At 48.3% G+C, this 22,407-nt stretch overlaps 1 protein-coding gene across 12 annotated transcripts in view; it reads right to left on the reverse strand.

The window, feature by feature from the left end:
• LOC115458851 (kinesin-like protein KIF23) overlaps window positions 1-22,407 on the reverse strand; it is a 222,104-nt gene that overhangs the window by 198,592 nt on the left and 1,105 nt on the right. For all 12 annotated transcript variants that reach the window (XM_030188680.1, XM_030188687.1, XM_030188679.1 and 9 more), the window contains exons 2-3: window positions 10,995-11,064; window positions 2,452-2,580 (exon numbers count right to left, since the gene is read on the reverse strand). In XM_030188680.1, the coding sequence (XP_030044540.1) occupies window positions 2,452-2,580; window positions 10,995-11,064 (199 nt within the window). The remainder of the gene's footprint in view (window positions 1-2,451; window positions 2,581-10,994; window positions 11,065-22,407) is intronic.

A 22,407-nucleotide genomic window follows, 5' to 3' on the forward strand; every position in this document is an offset into this window, starting at 1 on the left:
AAAGGCTTGGCTTGCTCAGGGGGAAGAGCATCAACCAAGCCCGCCAACTGCCGCACATTATTCCGCATGTGTATGCTCGTGTAGAGCTGGTAAGACTGGATCTTGGACACGAGCATAGAGGAATGGTAGGCCTTCCTCCCAAAGGAGTCTAAGGTTCTAGCGTCCTTGCCCGGGGGCGCCGAAGCATGTTCCCTAGAACTCTTAGCCTTCTTTAGGGCCAAATCCACAACTCCAGAGTCATGAGGCAACTGAGTGCGCATCAGCTCTGGGTCCCCATGGATCCGGTACTGGGACTCGATCTTCTTGGGAATGTGGGGATTAGTTAATGGCTTGGTCCAGTTCGCAAGCAATGTCTTCTTCAGGACATGGTGCAAGGGAACAGTGGACGCTTCCTTAGGTGGAGAAGGATAGTCCAGGAGCTCAAACATTTCAGCCCTGGGCTCGTCCTCCACAACCACCGGGAAGGGGATGGCCGTAGACATCTCCCGGACAAAGGAGGCAAAAGACAGACTCTCGGGAGGAGAAAGCTGTCTCTCAGGAGAGGGAGTGGGATCAGACGGAAGACCCTCAGACTCCTCGTCAGAGAAATATCTGGGATCTTCCTCTTCCTCCCACGAGGCCTCACCCTCGGTGTCAGACACAAGTTCACGGACCTGTGTCTGCAACCTCGCCCTGCTCGACTCCGTGGAACCCCGTCCACGATGGGGGCGTCGAGAGGTAGACTCCCTCGCCCGCATCGGCGAAGCTCCCTCCGCCGACGTAGTCGGGGAGCCTTCCTGGGAGGTGGCCGCGGTCGGCACCGCACGCGGTACCGACGTCGGGGACCTCAACCTGGGCGATGGGCCAGCCGGCGCCACGCTCGACGGTACCGGCGGCGCAAGCACCGCCGGTACCGGAGGGGTAGGGCGCAACAGCTCTCCCAGAATCTCTGGGAGAACGGCCCGGAGGCTCTCGTTTAGAGCGGCTGCAGAGAAAGGCTGAGAGGTCGATGCAGGCGTCGACGTCAGTACCTGTTCCGGGCGTGGAGGCTGTTCCGGGCTGTCCAGAGCGGAGCGCATCGACACCTCCTGAACAGAGGGTGAGCGGTCCTCTCGGTGCCGATGCCTGCTGGGTGCCGAATCCCTCGGCGACCCAGAGCTCTCGGTGCCGACACGGGGAGGAGACCGGTGTCGATGCTTCTTCGATTTCTTCCGAAGCATGTCACCGGAGCTCCCCGGCACCGACGAGGAGGACGTCGAATCCACCCGTCGCTTCCTCGGGGCCGAGACTGAAGAAGGTCGATCTCGGGGGGGCTGTACCGCAGGAGCCCTCAGGGTAGGCGGAGACCCACCCGAGGGCTCACCGCCACCAGCAGGGGAATGGACAGCCCTCACCTGCACTCCACCCGATGCACCACCGTCCGACGACATCAGCAGACGAGGTCCTGGTACCACCGACGTCGATGCAGCTATCCGATGTCTCGGCGCCGATGCAGAGGCCCGATGCCTCGATGCACTCGATGCAGGGGCGGCCGAGGAAGATGGTCTGGACGCTGACGACGTCGATGCACTCGAAGATCCCGGTGCCGATGCCGACGAAGAGCCCGAGAACAACACGTTCCACTGGGCTAGTCTCGCTACCTGAGTCCGCCTTTGAAGCAGGGAACACAGACTGCAGTTCTGAGGGCGGTGCTCGGCCCCCAGACACTGAAGACACGACGAGTGTCGATCAGTGAGCGAGATAACCCGGGCGCACTGGGTGCACTTCTTGAAGCCGCTGGAAGGCTTCGATGTCATGGGCGGAAAAATCACGCCGGCGAAATCAAAAGCCGAAATGGCGAAATTTGAAGCACCAAATTTAGAGGGAGAAAAAATCTCGACCGAGGCCGAAAAGAGGCCTACCCCGACGACGAAAGAAAACTTACCGGGGCAAAAAAGCTGGAAGTACGGGGAGGATTTACACGAAACCCGGCGGGGGGTTTCCGGAGCACTTCCCGACTAGGACAAAGCTTTCCCGAAGGAAAAAAACACGTTCAAACAAATTGGACGCGCGAGGTCGACTTTCCGGGGCTCGACACGGCGAAAACACGACCGTACCGAGTGCGGACAAAAGAAGACTGGCCGGCTCGAGCCGGTTTCGGGCGGGAAGACGGCCGCGCATGCGCGGTGTGCGCGGGCGCGCGAGGGCTAGCAAAGGACTTTGCTAGTGAAGTTTCCGATTGGAGGGGCTGCCGTGGACGTCACCCATCAGTGAGAACAAGCAGCCTGCTTGTCCTCGGAGAACAGTATCTACCCACATGTGAGAATATGGGAGACTGCTTGTCCTTGGAGAATGAAAGCACAACAGGGACACTTGGAAAAGGACAGGTGGGGTAACAAACAAGATGAACCACTTGAAAAAGGATTTCTTCCAAGTCTAGCTTGGAATAGCAGCGAGCTAGAATGTTTCAAACAAGGTGATGCATATACTCACTTCTTTATATTCACCATTGCGGTTTACTCGGGTCCCTTCAGGGGGATGCAGCTGGACAGTGGTTTCATTGATGACCTCAATGCAACATTCTTGATCCTGAGAACTGAGTGGCCGCACACGGCAATAAACCTGCAGAAACAGCAGCTTTTCAAATCTCCCATATGCAACTCTCCAAGTGGAGTCAAGAGCAATTTACTTTCTTATACAGGACTTTTGTTAACATATTTCAATTTTTAAGAAGGCATTAGGCCAGAACTTATGAATCTTTTGACCGCAATCCCCCCCCCTCCCCCAAAGGCACAAAGTGAGGTGACCTGTTCAGGCATACACATTCCTACATTTTCTATGAAAATTCTAGGAGTGATACTGGATAATAAACTAAATTTTCAGGCCCTTATTTCCTTTATTTTTAAGCAATGTTATTTTAAATTTCAGATGATTCACTCAGGCTGGCACTGATTTCATAATTTGATCATGTAACATCACTTTGAGACGCACACTGGCCGCCTGTCTCTCACAGGATAATAAATAAAAACTTTTGGCACTGACCAGATTGAAACATTTTGTGGGTTGACTTCTACCTGTATATGCTGGGGATGTTTACATGCTTATTTGTTTTGGGGGTTTTTTAGGCTCTCCAGTGACATTCTACATTTAAAACGACCCCTGATTTGGGAGCCTTTGGCTTTGCCTACCTGTTCCCGTGACATCAGGTCCCCCAACATAAGCACACCTCCTGAAGACCACTTCTTACCTGTCTATATATTGGTTGCTCTTACTACTTGTCTGAGGAGGTGGGTGCGTGCCAAATAAGGTAAAATTATGTATCATACCTGATAATTTTCTTTCCATTAATCATAGCAGATCAATCCATAGACTGGTGGGTTATGTCCATCTACCAGCAGGTGGAGATAGAGAGCAATCCTTTTGCCTCCCTATTGTGGTCATGTGCTGCCGGAAACTCCTCAGTATGTCGATATCAAAGCTCCATCAGCAGGACTCAGCACTTAGAGAATTACACCCACAAAGGGACACACTGCCCAGCTCACCACCGCCGAAGCGGGGGAGGGGAATCTGTCCAGCTCATCCCCGCAAAGCTGGGAAGGGACACCACACCCGCCGATGCGGGGGATCTGGCTTATCCTGCTACCGCAACCGCGGGAGGAGCTGGCTTACCCAAACACCGCCGAAGCGGGAGGGGTACAAAGCTACCCTACTGCCGCACGAAGCGGGAGGGAGCGCCGGCATAATTTATCAATCCAGCCACCGCCGAAACGGGGGGAGAGGAAGCAGCAGCTCACTGTAACACAAAATCGTCTCAACTCAAGGAAAATCCAATTGGAAGAACTTGAACACCAAGTCCTCCTGAACAGAAACTGAAGATTAAACTTGAACCTGAAATATAACCAGACAAAAACAATACAGATGTCTGGGCGGGGCTATGGATTGATCTGCTATGATTAATGGAAAGAAAATTATCAGGTATGATACATAATTTTACCTTCCATTTCATCAAGCAGATCAATCCATAGACTGGTGGGATGTACCGAAGCAGTACTCACCCAGGGCGGGACATGGAAATCCCTGAACGCAACACTGAAGCTCCAAACTGGGCCTTGGCCCGAGCAGCCACATCCAAGCGGTAATGTCGTGAGAAGGTATGAGCCGACGCCCAAGTTGCCGCTCTACAAATCTCTTCCAAGGAGACGGATCTGGACTCTGCCATCGATGCCGCCTGTGCTCTAGTAGAGTGTGCCTTCAGCTGAATAGGCGGAAGCTTCCCTGCAGCCACATAAGCTGCCACAATCGTCTCCTTGACCCAACGTGCCACAGTAGGCTTAGATGCCTGCGAACTGCACGAACAGGTGATCCGACTTCCGGAAGTCATTGGTCACTTCCAAGTATCTGATGATGACTCGTCTCACATCCAGACATTTGAGAGCCAGGTACTCCTCTGGGTAATCCTCCCTAAGAAAGGAGGGTAGACAAAGCTGCTGATTCACATGGAAGCGAGAAACACAATCTTGGGCAGAAAGGAAGGCACTGGGCGAATCGACACTCCTGCCTCAGTGAACCGCAGGAATGGCTCTCGACACGAGAGTGCCTGGAGCTCGGAAACTCTTTTGGCTAAGTGAAAGCCACCAAAAAGACCGCTTTCAACGTCAGGTCCTTCAGCGATGCCCTCGACAAGGGCTCAAAGGGCGGCTTCTGCAAGGCCCGTAGCACCAGATTGAGATTCCACATAGGCACTAGCGAGTGCAGAGGAGGGCACAAGGTGATTAACTCCTTTGAGGAATCGCACCACGTCTGGCTGCGAAGCCAGAGAAGCACCCTTCAAACGGCTCCTGAAGCAAGCTAGAGCCGCCACCTGGACTTTCAGAGAACTGAGCGACAGGCCTTTCTCCAGACCCTCTTGCAGGAACGTCAACACTGAAGATATTGGAGCAGTGAAGGGCGATAGAGAACCTGCCTCGCACCACGATGTAAAGGTACGCCAAACCCTGGAGTAAGTAGTAGAAGTAGAGCGCTTCCTTGCTCTCAGCATAGTGGCGATGACCTTGTCTGAGAAGCCCTTCTTCCTCAGCCGCTTCCACTCAAGAGCCAGGCCGTAAGACCAAAGGGGGAGGGATCCTCCATCACCACGGGACCCTGATGCAAAAGGCCCCGTTCCGCTGGCAGCCTCAGAAGGCCGTCCACTGAGAGCCTGATTAAGTCTGCATACCAGGGGCGTCTGGGCCAATCCGGACCCACCAGGATCACCCGGCCTAGCACTCTGCCCATCATGGGCCAGGGCGGGAACACGTAGAGAAGCTCCTGTGCCGGCCACTGCTGGAGGAGAGCATCGACTCCCAGAGATCGAGGGTCCTGTCCTCTGCTGAAGAACCGCGGCACTTGGCAATTGGCCGAGGACGCCATCAGATCCAGGCTCGGCTGGCCCCAGCGTTTCGAGATGTCCAAGAACGCCCGAGCCGACAGCTGCCACTCTCCGGGATCCAAAGTATGGCGACTGAGAAAGTCCGCCTTGACATTCATGACTCCCGCAATGTGTGTCGCCTGGGTGCGGTGGTCCCAGTGCCAGTAGAACAACTTGGCAAGGGACGTTACTCCATTTACTTTGTGGTGAAAAAGAAGGGAGGTTCTGTTCGGTCTATTCTCAACCTCAAGGGAGTCAATCGGGCCTTGAAAATACGGAACCCCCTGCCCGCTAGTAAAAGGTAAAATTACCTGCTTCTCGCTCCGAGCTGCAACGATTTGGAGTCCCAGTGAGCAGCTGCAAACACAAGGCGTTTTTCTCAAAGATGTCTAATTTTTCTGTTTTTGTTTTTTAAACAGAGCCAGCAAGAGGGGGGAGAAAAGGAGGGGCCTGGCACCACCAGGTTTACACTTGCTCACGAAGAGCCCTCAACCCCAGGTACTCAACAAAACCTAAACAATTAGGCTTGGAGACCTAGCCAGAGATGCTGCTGTGTGACCACACACCTGCTGAGATAGAGAACATACTGAGGAATTTCTGGCAGCACATGACCACATATAGGGAGGCAAAAGCTTTGCTCTTTATCTCCACCTGCTGGTAGATGGACACAACCCACCAGTCTATGGATTGATCTACTTGATAAAATGGAATTTCTACTTAAGCATATTTTTCTCTCTCCCTTAGCCAACAGTTAACTTTTTAAATATAATAAATTAAAACTTATGAAAAGATGTTTTGATTTGAAGTACAAATCACTAAAACACAAGAAGTGTGACAACTGCATTCAGATTCATAATACTACTACTACTACTTAGCATTTCTATAGCGCTACCAGGGTTACGCAGCGCTGTACAAGTTTAAACATGGGGAAGGACAGTCCCTGCTCAAGAGAGCTTACAATCTAAAGGTTACAAACTATGTAGTCAGTGTAGGTATCATGAATGGGGAAGGTGGTTAGGCGCCAAAAGCAAGGGAGAAGAGATGGGCTTTGAGTAAGGACTTGAAAATGGCCAGGGAGGGCGCATGGCGTATGGGCTCGGGAAGTCTGTTCCAGACATAAGGTGATGCGAGGCAGAAGGGGCGGAGTCTGGAGTTAGCGGTGGTGGAGAAGGGTACAGATAGGAGTGATTTGTCCTGGGAGCGAAGGTTACTGGTGGGAACATACGGGGAGAGGAGGGTAGAGAGGTAATGGGGGGCTGCAGATTGAGTGCACTTGAAGGTCAATAGGAGAAGCTTGAACTGTATACGGTAGCGGATCGGGAGCCAGTGAAGCGACTTGAGGAGAGGGGTGATATGAGAGTATCGGTTCACGCGGTAGATAAGACGTGCGGCGGAATTTTATACAGATTGAAGGGGGGATAGATGGCTAAGCGGGAGGCCAGCGAGAAGAAGGTTGCAATAGTCAAGACGAGAGGTAACGAGCGAGTGGATGAGGGTTCGGGTGGTCTGTTCAGATAGGAATGGGCGAATTTTGCTAATATTATAGAGAAAGAAGCGACAGGTCTTAGCTGAGAAGGAGAGGGAGGAGTCGAAAATGACTCCGAGGTTGCGGGCTGAAGAGACGGGGAGGATGAGGGCGATCAACAGAGACGGAAAGTGGGGGAAGAGGAGAAGAGGGTTTGGGTGGAAAGACAAGGAGCTCAGTCTTTGCCATGTTCAGTTTCAGATGCCGGTTGGACATCCAGGCAGCGATGTCTGAAAGGCAGGCCAAAACTTTGGCCTGGGTTTTGACTGTGATGTCGGGAGTGGAGAGGTAAAGCTGGGTGTCATCAGCATAGAGATTGTACTGGAAGCCATGTGATGAGATCAGCGAGCCCAGGGAAGAGGTGTAGATCGAGAAAAGAAGCGGTCCAAGGACAGATCCTTGAGGAACCCCAACAGAGAGCGGGACGGGGGTGGAAGAAGAGCCATTAGAAAATACTCTGAAGGTGCGTTGGGAAAGATACGAAGAGAACCAGGAGAGGATGGAGCCCTGGAACCCGAATGAGGACAGTGTGTCAAGAAGTAAATTATGATTGACGATGTCAAAGGCGGCAGATAGGTCGAGGAGGATGAGGATGGAATAGTGACCTTTGGATTTGGCAAGGGACAGGTCATTGCAGACTTTAGAGAGTGCTGTTTCTGTCAAGTGTAGTGGGCGAAAGCCGGATTGAAGCGGATCGAGGACGGCCTGAGAGGAGAGGAAATCAAGGCAGCGGCTGTGGACAGCGCGTTCAAGTAATTTGGAGAGGAAGGGTAGAAGAGAGATGGGGCGATAGTTGGAGGGACAGGTGGGGTCAAGTGATGTTTTTTTTGAGAAGTGGTGTGACTACAGCGTGCTTGAAGGTGTCAGGGACAGTAACAGTGGAGAGAGAGAGGTTGAGGATGTGACAGATTGAGGGGTTAACTGTAGGAGAGATGTTGTTAAGCAGATTGGTGGGAATGGGATCAGAGGAACAGGTGGTGCACTTAGAGGAAGAAAGAAGGCGAGCAGTTTCCTCTTCGGTGATCTCAGGGGAGGAGGAGAAGGAGGCCAGGTTAGGTTGGTTGAGGGAGTGGGTTAAGAAGTCACAGGGAGGAGAAGGCTTGGAACTGAATTCAAGGTTTATCTTCTGCACTTTATCGCGGAAGTAGTCAGCTAGTGTTTGAGGAGAGAGTGGGGGTAGGTGGGAGCGGAGGGCACTTTAAGTAGGGAGTTGAGGGTGGCGAAGAGGCGACGAGGGTTGGAGCCAAGAGAATTGGTTAATTGAGAATAATAGTCCTGTTTGGCAAGGAATAGGGAGGACTGGAAGGAGGATAGCATGAATTTGTAATGGGTGAAGTCTGATAGGGTGCGAGATTTCCTCCAGTCGTTCAGCAGATCGGGTGCAGGAGCGAAGGTAACGGATGCAAGGGGTTAACCAGGGCTGAGGATTAATGCGCTTAGTGGGGCGAGAGACAGATGGTGCTAGGGTATCCAGAGCAGTGGAGAATTTCATTGTAGGTAGAGACAGCCGTGTCGACAGATTCAGAAGACGAGATGGAAGGGAAGAGATTGGAGATGTGAGAGGATAGGGTAGAGGGGTCGACAGCTTGGAGATTCCTGAAGGCAGTGGTTATAGTTGGGCGAGGTTGAGGGGGAGGGTGATGAAGTGTGAGGGTAATTAGGTGATGGTCTGAGATAGGAAGGACTGAGGTGCAGAAATTGGTAGGTGAGCAGGAAGAGAAGAGAACGAGGTCGAGACAATGGCCATTTCAGTGAGTAGGGGTGGTAGAGCATAGTTGGAGGTTAAAGGAGGATGTCAGAGTGAGGAATTTAGAAGCGTAGGAGTTGGATGGGTTGTCAATGTGAATGTTAAAATCACCAAGAATGAGGGATGGAGATGAGGGATCAAGAAAGACGGTGAGCCAAGCGTCAAAGTCAGTAAGGAATGAAGAGAGGGGCTTATCAGGGGGGCGGTAGATGACTGCAACTCTGAGTGGTGTCGGGTAGAACAGCCGGATGGCATGAGTTTCGAAGGATGAGAAGCAGTGAGACTGTGGCAGGAGGAGGGGTTGGAAACTACAAGAGGGTGAGAGAAGAAACCCAACACCTCCACCGCGTGCATCTGGGCGGGGAGTGTGGGAGAAAAGATATCCTCCATGGCATAGGGCTGCGATTGAGGCAGTGTCGTTAGGGGTTATCCAAGTTTCAGTTAAAGTGCGCAGTTGAAGGGAACGGGAGATGAATAAATCGTGGGTGAAGGAGAGTTTGTTGCATACTGAGTGAGCATTCCATAGGGCACACAAGAGGGGGAGGGAAGCGGGGGGGGGGGGGGGGGGGAGAAGGGGAATAGAGATGAGATTGGAGGCATTCTGGGATCGGTTACGTGGATATGGAGAGGAGAGGTGAGGGGGACCTGGATTGGGATTGACGTCACCTGCGGAAAGTAGGAGAAGGAGTAAGAGAGTGCGGAGAGGGTGGGGGAGGAGGGTCGACGAAGATGACGAAGACGGGATGTGTTAAGGAGGAATGGGGATAGGTTAATGGTGGGGAGGAAGTGTAGAAGGTTGAGAGCTAGGAATGATGAGGGGGACAGGAGAGCTGGGGAGGTGGTGGGGGGTGGGGGGAGGTAGGGTAGGGGAGTAATGAGCAGGACGGGAGGGGACAAGGGTGGGCAATGAGTTCCTGAGGTGGACAGTGGAAGGGGAGGGGGGAAGAGGTTAGGAACATGAACAAAACCAATTTTCTTTTTTCTTGCTAACAGCTAATTTTTATACACGGTTGAAGTGTATCACTGCAGAGTATAATTTGTTAAGATACTGTGAGCCTGAATAAGCAAATGCTGCCTTTTTGCCTGGCCCTGCATCTTTGGGCTGGGATTCAGCACCATAAGTCTTCATTCACAACCATGTGGGAATTTATCCCATATTTCCCCACCCTACCTCCCTCATTTAGCATAGGTATTCCATGCCACCCTCAGTTAGGCTTTTGTCATTAGAGAGACCAAGTCCAGGCACTAGATGTCACTATGCTGCAATAACTGACTGCCACTCTACAGGAACTGAATGCTTCTGTGGTATCTCCAAGGATCAGAATCCCAGATCAGCAATCAAACCCAGGTCTCTCTGCATGGTATGTCCTATTTCTTTATTGCAGTTATTTCTGTCTCTGTTTTTCCTATTTTATTGATTTTGTAAAGGCGGTATATCAAGCTCTGGAATAAACATGTATTACAACAGAGCTAGTGGGCCAGCCTTCACTGCTTCTAAAAATTTTATCCTCCCCCCTCCCCATTCATTTTTTGCATAGAGGAACAAATAAGGGGGCTGCAAAGCTGTTTTTAAGAGAAGAACATGACATTTCCTTAAAGGCATGAGGTGCTGGAATGTTACCCAGTCCTGACTGTGCTTGGTCAATTTCATGCTTGGAATTTATAACTGGATAAAAGATAGTTATCTCCGATTTAATGTGTTCCACCTAGAAATGTTTCCTTTTAACTGTTCACACTTTTGAACATACAGTTAAATAATTCCGAGATGATTACACCATTTCCAGTCAGTCAGTCTCCAACGACATCACTTCATTATCTGATACAGGTGCAGCTAACCTGCTGATTTACTAACATGTATGGAAAACAGAATGACAGTTTTGATTAAGCATTACAAGATCTGTAACATAAAAAGTATCCCAATAGCTCTAGATTTGCTATCTTTTTTCGTTATACTAAGTTTTCCGATTACTGATGAGTTCCTACAATAAAGAACACAGTACTTTTCTCTGAAGTCCGTCTCTCCTTGAGATATATGAGAAAGAGGCCTCTTAGGCTGAGCCACTAATTCAGGGATTTACACATAGCTGCTATGAACCATGTCAGATAACAGATCAAGCCTTTCTAAATCCCGATTGGAAGCCTATGTTCTAAACAGAGCTCAAGTCATGCATGCTGTATGACCCTCTTAATGTCCAATGACATGCAGTCAGTAGAACATGACCGCTGGTACAGTGGGCTTCACAGCTGCACTGGTGATGCTGAAATCCCCATTTGCTGGATTTTGGTTTTATGGTATCTGCAGCTTTTACATCAAGCTCAGATAATGGATACAGTATTGTCGTCTCTGGTACACTTACCCCAACTGGATCTTTGAGATGTGTGTTTGAGGATTTCTTTAGCAGTGGCCTCCTAGGGGTTTTAATTTTTCTGAGAGGTCAAAAAAAAAAGTTACAGAAATGTCAATTGCTTTATAACATGATTAACATATTATATGATTAAGAAAAATAACAGCTCCATTATTTTATCCACGCTGAAGATAGTCACACACCAGTTGCCAGCCACAGAGTGCAAGAGCGCTCTTTTTCAAGAGAGTAGTTGTCTTCTTCTGTTATACTTGGTCATCTTGGATACAAGAGCAAACAATATTCCCACTTACTTTCCTCTGGCAGTCAACTGTTCTTACCTAACTGCAAGGCTCTGCAACAACAGACCAGGTTTAAGGAAAACGGCCACACTGCTTACATGCGTAGCCTGTCCATATAGATCCCACAATGTAAGCACCTGTTATTTCTGCTGAAATTTAATGTGGACAAATGCAAAGTGATGCACATTGGGGAAAATAATCTGAATCTGCTAGGGTCCACTTTAGGAGTCAGCAATCAAGAAAAAGATCTAAGTGTCATTGTAGAAAATAACACTGAAATCTTCTAACCAGTGTGTGGTGGCCGCCAAAAAAACCAAACAGGATGCTAGGAATTATTAGGAAAAGGATGGTAAATAAGACCAAGAATATTATAGTGCTTCTGTATAGCTCCAACGTACGACATCACCTTGAGCACTGCATTCAATTCTAGTCACTGTATCTCAAAAAAGATACAGCGGAATTAAAACAGGTTTAAAGAAGAGCAACCAAAATGATAAAGGGGATGGAACTTCTCCCGCATAAGACTAAAGAAGTTAGGACTCTTCAGCTTGGAAAAGAGATGGATGAGGGGTGATATGACTGAGGTCTATAAAATCCTGAGTGGTGTAGAACAGGTAAAGTTTTTTTTTTTTTTGCTCATTTGTACCCCGTGTTTTCCCACTCATGTATTTCCTCCTATTTGTTTTAAAAGTAATTTCATTAAGTGTCCTCCTGGTCTTTGTACTTTTTAAGACCAAGGGACACTCAATGAAATTACATCAAAATTATTTTAAAACAAATAGGAGGAAATATTTCTTCACTGAAAGAATACTTAAGCTCTGGAACTCACTGCTAGAGGATGTGGTAACAGCTGCTTGCATATCTGGGTTTAAGGAGAAATTAGATCTTACATGCTAATTTGCTTTCCTTGAATCTCTCCAGACCATTCCCAACGAGCGGGTAATATGCACTCCTACCATCAGAGGGAGACTGAACTATTGAGTAGTGCTCCTGTATAAAGGACTGTGCAACCCTGACCTGTGCTCAGTATTTCAAATAGCCAAGCAGAAAGTAACAATAGAAAATATCAAACCACAACTGTAGATACCTATAGATTAAGCAACCAGAGGAAAACCCCAGAAGAAAGAGCAAACAGCCCCGTTGCTTCAAGAATGTTAATTGACTTCCTTTGTCATACAAGGCTAATGCATATTCATGGATGACTGGGGAAATTTGGAAGCAGTGGCTAAATAAGTTAGACACTAGAATGAGGGCACAAAAGCGTCAGATTTTGTTGATTTGTGATAGTCGTGCTGCACACAGTGATGATGTCAGGCTGTCTAACGTCAAGGTGTTCTTCCTGCAATCAAACACTACCTCTCTGATCCAACCTATGGATCAGGGCATAATAGCCAATTTCAAAAAACATTATCAGGCTCTTGTGCTGCGTCGTCTGATGAGCGTTATGGATGACCAGACTGGCAAGGATAAACGTGCTGTTGAAGTGGTTCATAATCTATCACTGTTGGATTCCATAAGTAATGCCATACTGGGAAAAGACCAAGGGTCCATCGAGCCCAGCATCCTGTCCACGACAGCGGCCAATCCAGGCCAAGGGCACCTGGCAAGCTTCCCAAACGTACAAAATTCTATACATGCTGTTCCTGGAATTGTGGATTTTTCCCAAGTCCATTTAGTATGGTCTCTCGCACTATCAGCAGCCCACGAGCCGAATTCGCCTGGTCCGAGAGCCCGCCCTCGGCCGTCGCACTCCCCGGCAGGAATTGCTCGGGACCGTGTTGGCCGAGAGTTCCGGGTGACCCAGGTAGAGTCGGAGGGAGTTCGTCTGTGGCCTGTGGTCCCGGGCCCAGCAGCCCCACGCCCACGCTGCCCTTCCCCCCTCTTCACCCATTAACCCTCTCCCTCAACCAACCAACCCAGGCCTCTTTCTCCTCCTTTCCTGAGATCACCGAGGATGAAATCTCCCGCTTTCTTTCCTCCTCAAAATGCACCACCTGTTCCTCTGATCCCATCCCCACCAACCTACTTAACACCATCGCCCATACTGTCAACCCCCCCATCTGTTGCATCCTTAGCCTCTCTCTCGCCACTGCAACTGTCCCTGACACCTTCAAGTACGCCGTAGTCACACCTCTCCTCAAAAAACCATCACTTGACCCTACCCGCCCCTCCAACTATCGCCCCATCTCTCTCCTACCCTTCCTCTCCAAAATACTTGAGCGCGCCGTTTACAGCCGCTGCCTTGATTTTCTCTCCTTTCATGCCATCCTCGATCCACTTCAATCCGGTTTTCGCCCTCTACACTCGACAGAAACAGCACTCTCTAAAGTCTGCAATGACCTGCTCCTGGCCAAATCCAGAGGCCACTACTCCATCCTCATCCTCCTCGATCTTTCTGCCGCTTTTGACACCGTCAATCACGATTTACTTCTCGCCACACTGGCCTCATTTGGGTTCCAGGGCTCTGTCCTCTCCTGGTTCTCATCCTCTCTCCCACCGCTCATTCAGGGTGCACTCTCATGGTTCTTCCTCCACTCCCATCCCGCTATCTGTTGGAGTTCCCCAGGGATCTGTTCTTGGACCCCTTCTCTTCTCTATCGACACCTCTTCCCTAGGCTCACTGATCTCATCTCATGGCTTCCAGTATCATCTTTACACTGATGACACCCAGCTCTATCTCTACACACCAGACATCACCGCAGAGACCCAGGCCAAGGTATCGGCCTGCCTATCCGACATTGCTGCCTGGATGTCCAACCGCCACCTGAAGCTGAACATGTCCAAGACCGAGCTCCTCGTCTTTCCACCTAAGCCCACTTCTCCTCTTCCCCCACTCTCTATCTCAGTTGATGGCACCCTCATCCTTCCCGTCTCATCTGCCCGCAACCTCGGGGTCATCTTCGACTCCTCCCTCTCCTTCTCTGCACATATCCAGCAGACTGCCAAAACCTGTCGCTTCTTCCTTTTCAACATCAACAAAATTCGCCCTTTCCTCACGGAGCACACCACCTGAACTCTCGTCCACGCTCTCATTACCTCTTGTCTCGACTACTGCAACTTGCTCCTCACTGGCCTCCCACTCAGCCATCTATCCCCCCTTCAATCCATTCAGAACTCTGCCGCACGTCTTATATTCCGCCAGAACCGATATACTCATATCACCCCTCTCCTCAAGTCGCTTCACTGGCTTCCGATCAGATACCGCATCCAATTCAAGCTTCTCCTCCTTACTTACAAATGCACTCACTCTGCTGCTCCTCACTACCTCTCCATCCTCATCTCCCCCTACGTTCCTGCCCGTAACCTCCGCTCACATGACAAATCCCTCCTCTCAGTACCCTTCTCCACCATTGCCAACTCCAGGCTCCGCTCATTTTGCCTTGCCTCACCCTATGCCTGGAACAATCTTCCTGAATCCCTACGCCAAGCCCCCTCCCTACCCATCTTCAAATCCTTGCTTAAAGCTCACCTCTTCAATGCTGCATTCGGAACCTAACCTTTCGAACATATAGGTTGCCCCAATCTGTCTGACCTATCAGATTAACTGTACATTTGTCTTTTAGATTGTAAGCTCTTTGAGCAGGGACTGTCCTTCCATGTTAAATTGTACAGCGCTGCGTAACCCTAGTAGCGCTTTAGAAATGTTAAGTAGTAGTAGTAGTTGTCCTTTAGGAAACCATCTAACCCCTTTTAAAACTTTGCCAAGCTAACCGGCTTCACCACGTTCTCCGGCAACAAATTCCAGAGTTTAATTATGCGTTGGGTGAAGAAAGATTTTCTCTGATTTGTTTTAAATTTACTACACTGTAGTTTCATCGCATGCCCCCTAGTCCTAGTATTTTTGGAAAGCGTGAACAGACGCTTCACATCCACCTGTTCCACTCCACTCATTATTTTATATCATGTCTCCCCTCAGCCGTCTCTTCTCCAAGCTGAATAGCCCTAGCCTCCTTAATCTTTCTTCATAGGGAAGTCGTCCCATCCCCGCTATCATTTTAGTCGCCCTTCGCTGCACCTTTTCCAATTCTACTATATCTTTCTTTAGATGTGGCGACCAGAATTGAACACAATACTCTAGGTGCGGTCGCACCATGGAGCGATACAACGGCATTATAACATCCTCACACCTGTTTTCCATACCTTTCCTAATAATACCCAACATTCTATTCGCTTTCCTAGTCACAGCAGCACACTGAGCAGAAGGTTTCAGTGTATTATCGACGACGACACCCAGATCCCTTTCTTGGTCCGTAACTCCTACATATGCAGAAAGAAGCCTGGAATCGTGTTACACAGGCAACCATTATGAACTGCTACAAGTGGGCAAGCTTTAAGGATGTGGAGAGGGACGAAACAGATGCAGCTGTTGCAAACGCGTCAGATGAACAGGCTATTGACATTCCAGCCGGTGTTACTGAAGAGGAGTTTCATCACTACGTAGCTGTTGATTACGATCTACAAACAGCTGACGACAACACTGATGTCAAGATATGCGCCTACAAGCAGGCAACGGCTGATGAAACAGATGATGAAATTAGCAGTGAGGCACATGCTGACGAAATTCAACCACCACCTATCACTTTTGCAAGAGCCCTGGAGAGTCTCAACACCGTGCAGGATTATCTGAAGGTCACTGGATGTCAGTGCTATGACAGTTTTTACCGTCTGGCAGACATAGTTTATGGACCTCACAGACACAATAGTGTACAGAGGACTATCACTGATTACTTCAAGTAAGCCTAACGTCAGTTAACGGGGACTGTATACTGTATGTATAATAAACAGTACTGTACATACGTTTATCAGATGTCAAGCTTCTTTGTATCACAATGGTTAAGTGCACGCAATGCTGCTACTATTTTGGTTTCTGCTAGGTACTTGTGACCTGGACTGGCCCCTGTTGTTAACAGGATACTGAGCTGGATGGACCATTGGTCTGACCCAGTATGGCTATTCTTATGTTCTTATGTAAATGTAACTCTTTAAAAAAAAAAAAAAAGGTTTGGACAAATTCCTGGAAGTAAACTCCATAAACCGTTATTATGATATACCTATGCATAAGTACATAAGTAATGCCACACTGGGAAAAGACCAAGGGTCCATCGAGCCCAGCATCCTGTACACGACAGCAGCCAATCCAGGCCAAGGGCACCTGGCAAGCTTCCCAAACGTACAAATATTCTATACATGTTATTCCCGGAATTGTGGATTTTTCCCAAGTCCATTTAATAGCGGTTTATGGACTTGTCCTTTAGGAAACCGTCTAACCCCTTTTAAAACTCTGCCAAGGTAACCGCCTTCACCACGTTCTCCGGCAACGAATTCCAGAGTTTAATTACGCGTTGGGTGAAGAAATATTTTCTCCGATTTGTTTTAAATTTACTACACTGTAGTTTCATCGCATGCCCCCTAGGCCTAGTATTTTTGGTAAGCGTGGACACTTCACATCCACTCCACTCATTATTTTATATACCTCTATCACGTCTCCCCTCAGCCGTCTCTTCTCCAAGCTGAAAACCCCTAGCCTCCTTAGTCTTTATTCATAGGGAAGTCGTCCCATTCCCGCTATCATTTTCGTCGCCCTTCGCTGCACCTTTTCCAATTCCACTATATCTTTCTTGAGATGCGGCGACCAGAACTGAACACAATACTCAAGGTGCGGTCGCACCATGGAGCGATATAACGGCATTATAACATCCTCACTCCTGTTTTCCATACCTTTCCTAATAATACCCAACATTCTATTTGCTTTCCGAGCCGCAGCAGCACACCGAGCAGAAGGTTTCAGTGTATTATCGATGACGACACCCAGATCCCTTTCTTGGTCCATAACTCCTAACGTGGAACCTTGCATGACGTAGCTATAATTCGGGTTCTTTTTTCCCACATGCATCACCTTGCACTTGCTCACATTAAACGTCATCTGCCATCTAGCCGCCCAGTCTCGTAAGGTCCTTCTGTAAATTTTTCACAATCCTGTCATGAGTTAATGACTTTGAATAACTGTGTCATCAGCAAATTTAATTACCTCGCTAGATACTCCCATCTCTAAATCATTTATAAATATATTAAAAAGCAGTGGTCCTAGCACAGACCCCTGAGGAACCCCACTAACTACCCTTCTCCATTGTAAATACTGCCCATTTAACCCCACTCTGTTTCCTATCCTTTAACCAGTTTTTAGTCCACAATAGGACTTTTCCTCCTATCCCATGACCCTCCAATTTCCTCTGTAGCCTTTCATGAGATACCTTGTCAAACGCCTTTTGAAAATCCAGATACACAATATCAACCGGCTCCCCTTTGTCCACAAGTTTGTTTACTCCTTCAAAGAACTGAAGTAAATTGGTCAGGCAAGATTTCCCCACACAAAAGCCATGCTGACTCGGTCTCAGTAATCCACGTCCTCAGATGTGCTCTGTAATTTTGTTTTTAATAATAGCCTCTACCATTTTCCCCGGGACCGACGTCAGACTCTCCCCTGGAACCTTTTTTAAAAATGGGCGTTACATTGGCCACCCTCCAATTTTCCGGTACCACGCTCGATTTTAAGGATAAATTGCATATCACTAGCAGTCGCTCATTTTTCAGTTCTATCAGTACTCTAGGATGAATACCATCCGGTCCAGGAGATTTGCTACTCTTCAGTTTGCTGATCTGGCCCATTACGTCCTCCAGGTTTACCGTGAAGTCAGTAAGTTTCTCCGACTCGTCTGCTTGAAATATCATTTCCGACACCGGTATCCCACCCAAATCTTCCTCGGTGAAGACTGAAGCAAAGAATTCATTCAATCTCTCTGCTACGTCTTTGTCTTCCTTGATCGCCCCTTGTACCCCTCGGTCATCCAGCGGCCCAACTGATTCTTTTGCTGGCTTCCTGCTTTTAATATACCGAAAACAAATTTTAATATGCTTTTTTGCCTCTAATGCTATCTTTTTTTTTCGTAATCCCTCTTGGCCTTCTTTATCTGCGCCTTGCATTTGCTTTGACACGCCTTATGCTGCTTCTTGTTTTTTTCAGACGGTTCCTTCTTCCATTTTCTGAAGGCATTTCTTTTAGCCCTAATAGCTTTCGTCACCTCACTTTTCAACCAGGCCGGCTGTCTTTTGGAGTTCCGCCTTTCTTTTCTAATTTGTGGAATATGTTTGGCCTGGGCCTCCAGGATGGTATTTTTGAACAGCATCCATGCCTATTGTACAGTTTTTACCCTCTCAGTTGTCCCCCTACATTTTTTTTCCACCGTTCTTCTCATTTTATCATAGTCTCCTTTTTTAAAGTTAAACCTCCAGGTAATTGGAACAAAGGGCAGACTAACTTCATGGACTTCATTTCAAACACGTGTAACCAACTCCAATGTACTAGTACTAGGAGACACCAACCTTCACTTAGAAGACCCAAACTCAATCAAACGCACGAGAACGTAAGGAATTCCTCCACTTATGGGATATCAAATGGCCACAAATGCAAGCAACCCAGGTCAAAGGGCACACACTTGATCTCATCTCACACAAACTTTCAACAGACCAGAACTTAATAATAACAGATATTAAATGGACAGAAACACCGTGGACTGATCACTACAAACTAAACTTATTCCTACACTGGCAGAAGGGATTACACCAAAAACAAGAACACACATCCTACAGCACAAGAGGTCAAGTAGACACGAACATTCTGGCAACTGATATACAGCAATGAATGGACAGCGCAAACAGACTCCATATACTACCTCATGGAATGGGACAAAAGATGCAAATGCATACTAGATGAAATAATACCCTTACGAACAAGAACTTCACGTAAGCACAACTCGATAGCATGGTTCAACGATGAACTGAAGAAGCTACAAACACAATCCAGGAAACTCGAACGAGCATGGAGAAGAACAAAAGATGAATACACACTCAACACATGGAAACAATCACAAAGAAAATACAAATACGCAATAAGACAGACCAAAAGATCATACTATAAAACTAAAATAGGGACAGATTACAAAGACACGAGGAAATTATACCAACTCGTGAACAAGCTCCTAGACACCAACTTGGTCACTACATCGAATACAGACATCCCATCTGCAGACAAACTTGCTAAGTATTTCAAAGAAAAAATTGTAAACCTTCGCAACACGCTACCTCAGGACAACACTGGCATTGAAAACTTCCTTAATGAGTTGGACCCAACCACTGGAGAATATCCGGCTGACCGAACCTGGTTAAACTTCGCCCTCCTTACCATCGATACAGTTGCATAGGCGATCAGCAGGTTCTCCAACACTCACTGTAAACTAGATACCTGTCCCAACTACCTAATGAAATCTGTCCCTGACTGCTTCATAGCAGACCTCACATCCCACCTGCCCCTGACCGCTTCATAGCAGACCTCACATCCCACCTAAACTACATGCTTCAGCGAGGTCTCTTCCCTAAGGAAAATGGCAATATCCTACTCACTCAAATACCAAAAGACACCAAGAAAAAAAAAATGAAATCACTAACTACCGTCCAGTAGCATCCATTCTGTTGTCAGTCAAACTGATGGAAAGCATGGTAGCCAAACAACTTACAGATTATATAAACAAACTCTCAGTATTACACGAATCACAGTCAGGTTTTGGCCCCCTCCACAGCACAGAAACAGTACTACTCACTCTCCTAGCCAAATTCACGCAGGAAATAGCAATAGGCAAAAACTTCCTCCTCCTCCTCCAATTCAACATGACTAGTGCATTCGACATGATCAACCATAATATATTAATAAGATTACTAGAAAAGTTCAGGATTGGTGGAAACATACTTAGCTGGATCAAGGGTTTCCTAACCACAAGAACATATATCAAGTAAAATCAAACTCAAACATATCATCACCGTGGAAAGCAGACTGGAGTACCACAAGGATCACAACTATCACTGATCCTCTTCAACCTAACGATGACCCCACTAGCCAAGTACTTATCCAACCAAGGCCTTAACCCTTTCATCTATGCAGACGATGTCACAATCTACAAATCGAAACTGACAGAAATCACCAACGAAATCAAGATCAGCTTGAACATCATGGACTCTTGAGCAAATGCATTTCAACTAAAACTCAACAAATAAAAAACACAGTCTCATCCTCTCATTCCAACACAGCACGGACAACCCCACAGTTATCAACACCCCAGATTACACCCTCCCTATCTCAGCCTGAAAATCCTCGGCGTTACAATGGACCACAACCTAACACTAGAGAGCCAAGTGACATCCATAACAGAGAAAATGTTCCACTCAATGTGGAAACTCAAACGCGTGAAACAATTCTTCCCGAGGGAAACATTCCGCAACCTGATACAATCAATGGTACTAAGCCACGTAGACTACTGCAATGGAATTTATGCGGGATGCACAGAACAAACCTTAAAGAAACTTCCGACAGCTCAAAACACAGCAGCTTGGCTTATCTTCGGAAAAAAGCAATTTGAAAGCGCAAAACCCCTCCGCGAAAAACTACAATGGCTCCCAATCAAAGAACACATTGCGTAAATCTGCACTCTGGTTCACAAAATTATCTACGGTGAAGCCCCGGGATACGACAGACTTGATCAACCTACCAACCAGAAACACATCCGAATCAACACGAACGTACCTAAATCTGCACTACCCAAGCTGCAAGGGACTCAAATACAAATCAACCTTCGCATCCAGTTTTTCCTACATAAGCACACAACTGTGGAACGCATTACCAAAAGCCTTGAAAACTATGTACGACCACCTAAACTTCCGGAAAACATTAAAAACAAACCTGTTTAATAAGGCATACCCTATCAATCCAACATAAATGCTTGATCTCTGCAACACAACAAAGCTAAAGAACGTAATGGCCATAACACAACTCTTCCGTTGTATGATTCCCTAGTGTGGCTGTGCCACATGAACTTTATCTTACCACAACATCACTTTGTATTTGTTTACACCGGAGTCTGCAAACGCCTCTCCGGTACTATGTAACCCACATTGAGCCTACAAATAGGTGGGAAAATGTGGGATAGAAATGTAACAAATAAAAATAAAATACGTGTTTCCAGTACATTTCCCACCATTATCTGGAAGCTTTCTGCTCATAAAATGTGCATGCCATTCACTTTCTCTATGGCACGGCATTACACTTGCGATAAGGCCACATGCTCAGACATCCATGTATAGCTCTACTGCGAGCCCTTCTGCAAGGGCCCCCTCCCTCACAGTGGCAACTTTTATGTCCTTATATTTGCCCTCGTCCTGTCTTCCCCCACCATCACTACAGCTCTCATTCACATCAGCAACATTGGCATCACAGCTCCCATGTCCCCTTCTCTTCCCTGTGCCAAGGATACTGGCCTTCCATCCCCTCCTCTCTGGCAACACTGACTCCCCTCTCACCACCACCACCACCCCCTCCCTCGGTGGCACCAACACTATCACTGTTCCCTGCCTCCCCCCAGCTACACTGGCACTAATAACAACACTCCCTCCCAAAACACCAGTTCCTGTGCTCTCTCCCTCAGACTGACACACCTTTCATCTCCAACACAGCAGGTGAAGCCAGACCCCACTCATCCCCGCTCCCTAAACCCACTCATCCACTGAACTCCCCCTCCCCACATCTCCAGCACAGCAGGAGTCAGACCCCACATCCCCCCCTCCCTAGACTCCACTCATCCCCCCCCCTCCCTAGACCCCACTCATCCCCCCCCTCCCTAGACCCCACTCATCCATTGAACTCCCCCTCCCCACATCTCCGGCACAGCAGGCGGAGCCAGACCGCACTCATCCCCGCTCCCTAAACCCACTCATCCACTGAACTCCCCCTCCCCACATCCCCCCCCTCCCTAGACTCCACTCATCCCCCCCCTCCCTAGACCCCACTCATCCCCGCTCCCTAAACCCACTCATCCATTGAACTCCCCCTCCCCACATCTCCGGCACAGCAGGAGTCAGACCCCACATCCCCCCCTCCCTAGACTCCACTCATCCCCCCCCCTCCCTAGACCCCACTCATCCCCGCTCCCTAAACTCCACTCATCCATTGAACTCCCCCTCCCCACATCTCCGGCACAGCAGGCGGAGCCAGACCGCACTCATCCCCACTCCCTAAACCCACT

This window comes from Microcaecilia unicolor, unplaced genomic scaffold (assembly GCF_901765095.1).
Source record: "Microcaecilia unicolor unplaced genomic scaffold, aMicUni1.1, whole genome shotgun sequence".
In the NCBI taxonomy this organism is placed as follows: Eukaryota; Metazoa; Chordata; class Amphibia; order Gymnophiona; family Siphonopidae; genus Microcaecilia; species Microcaecilia unicolor.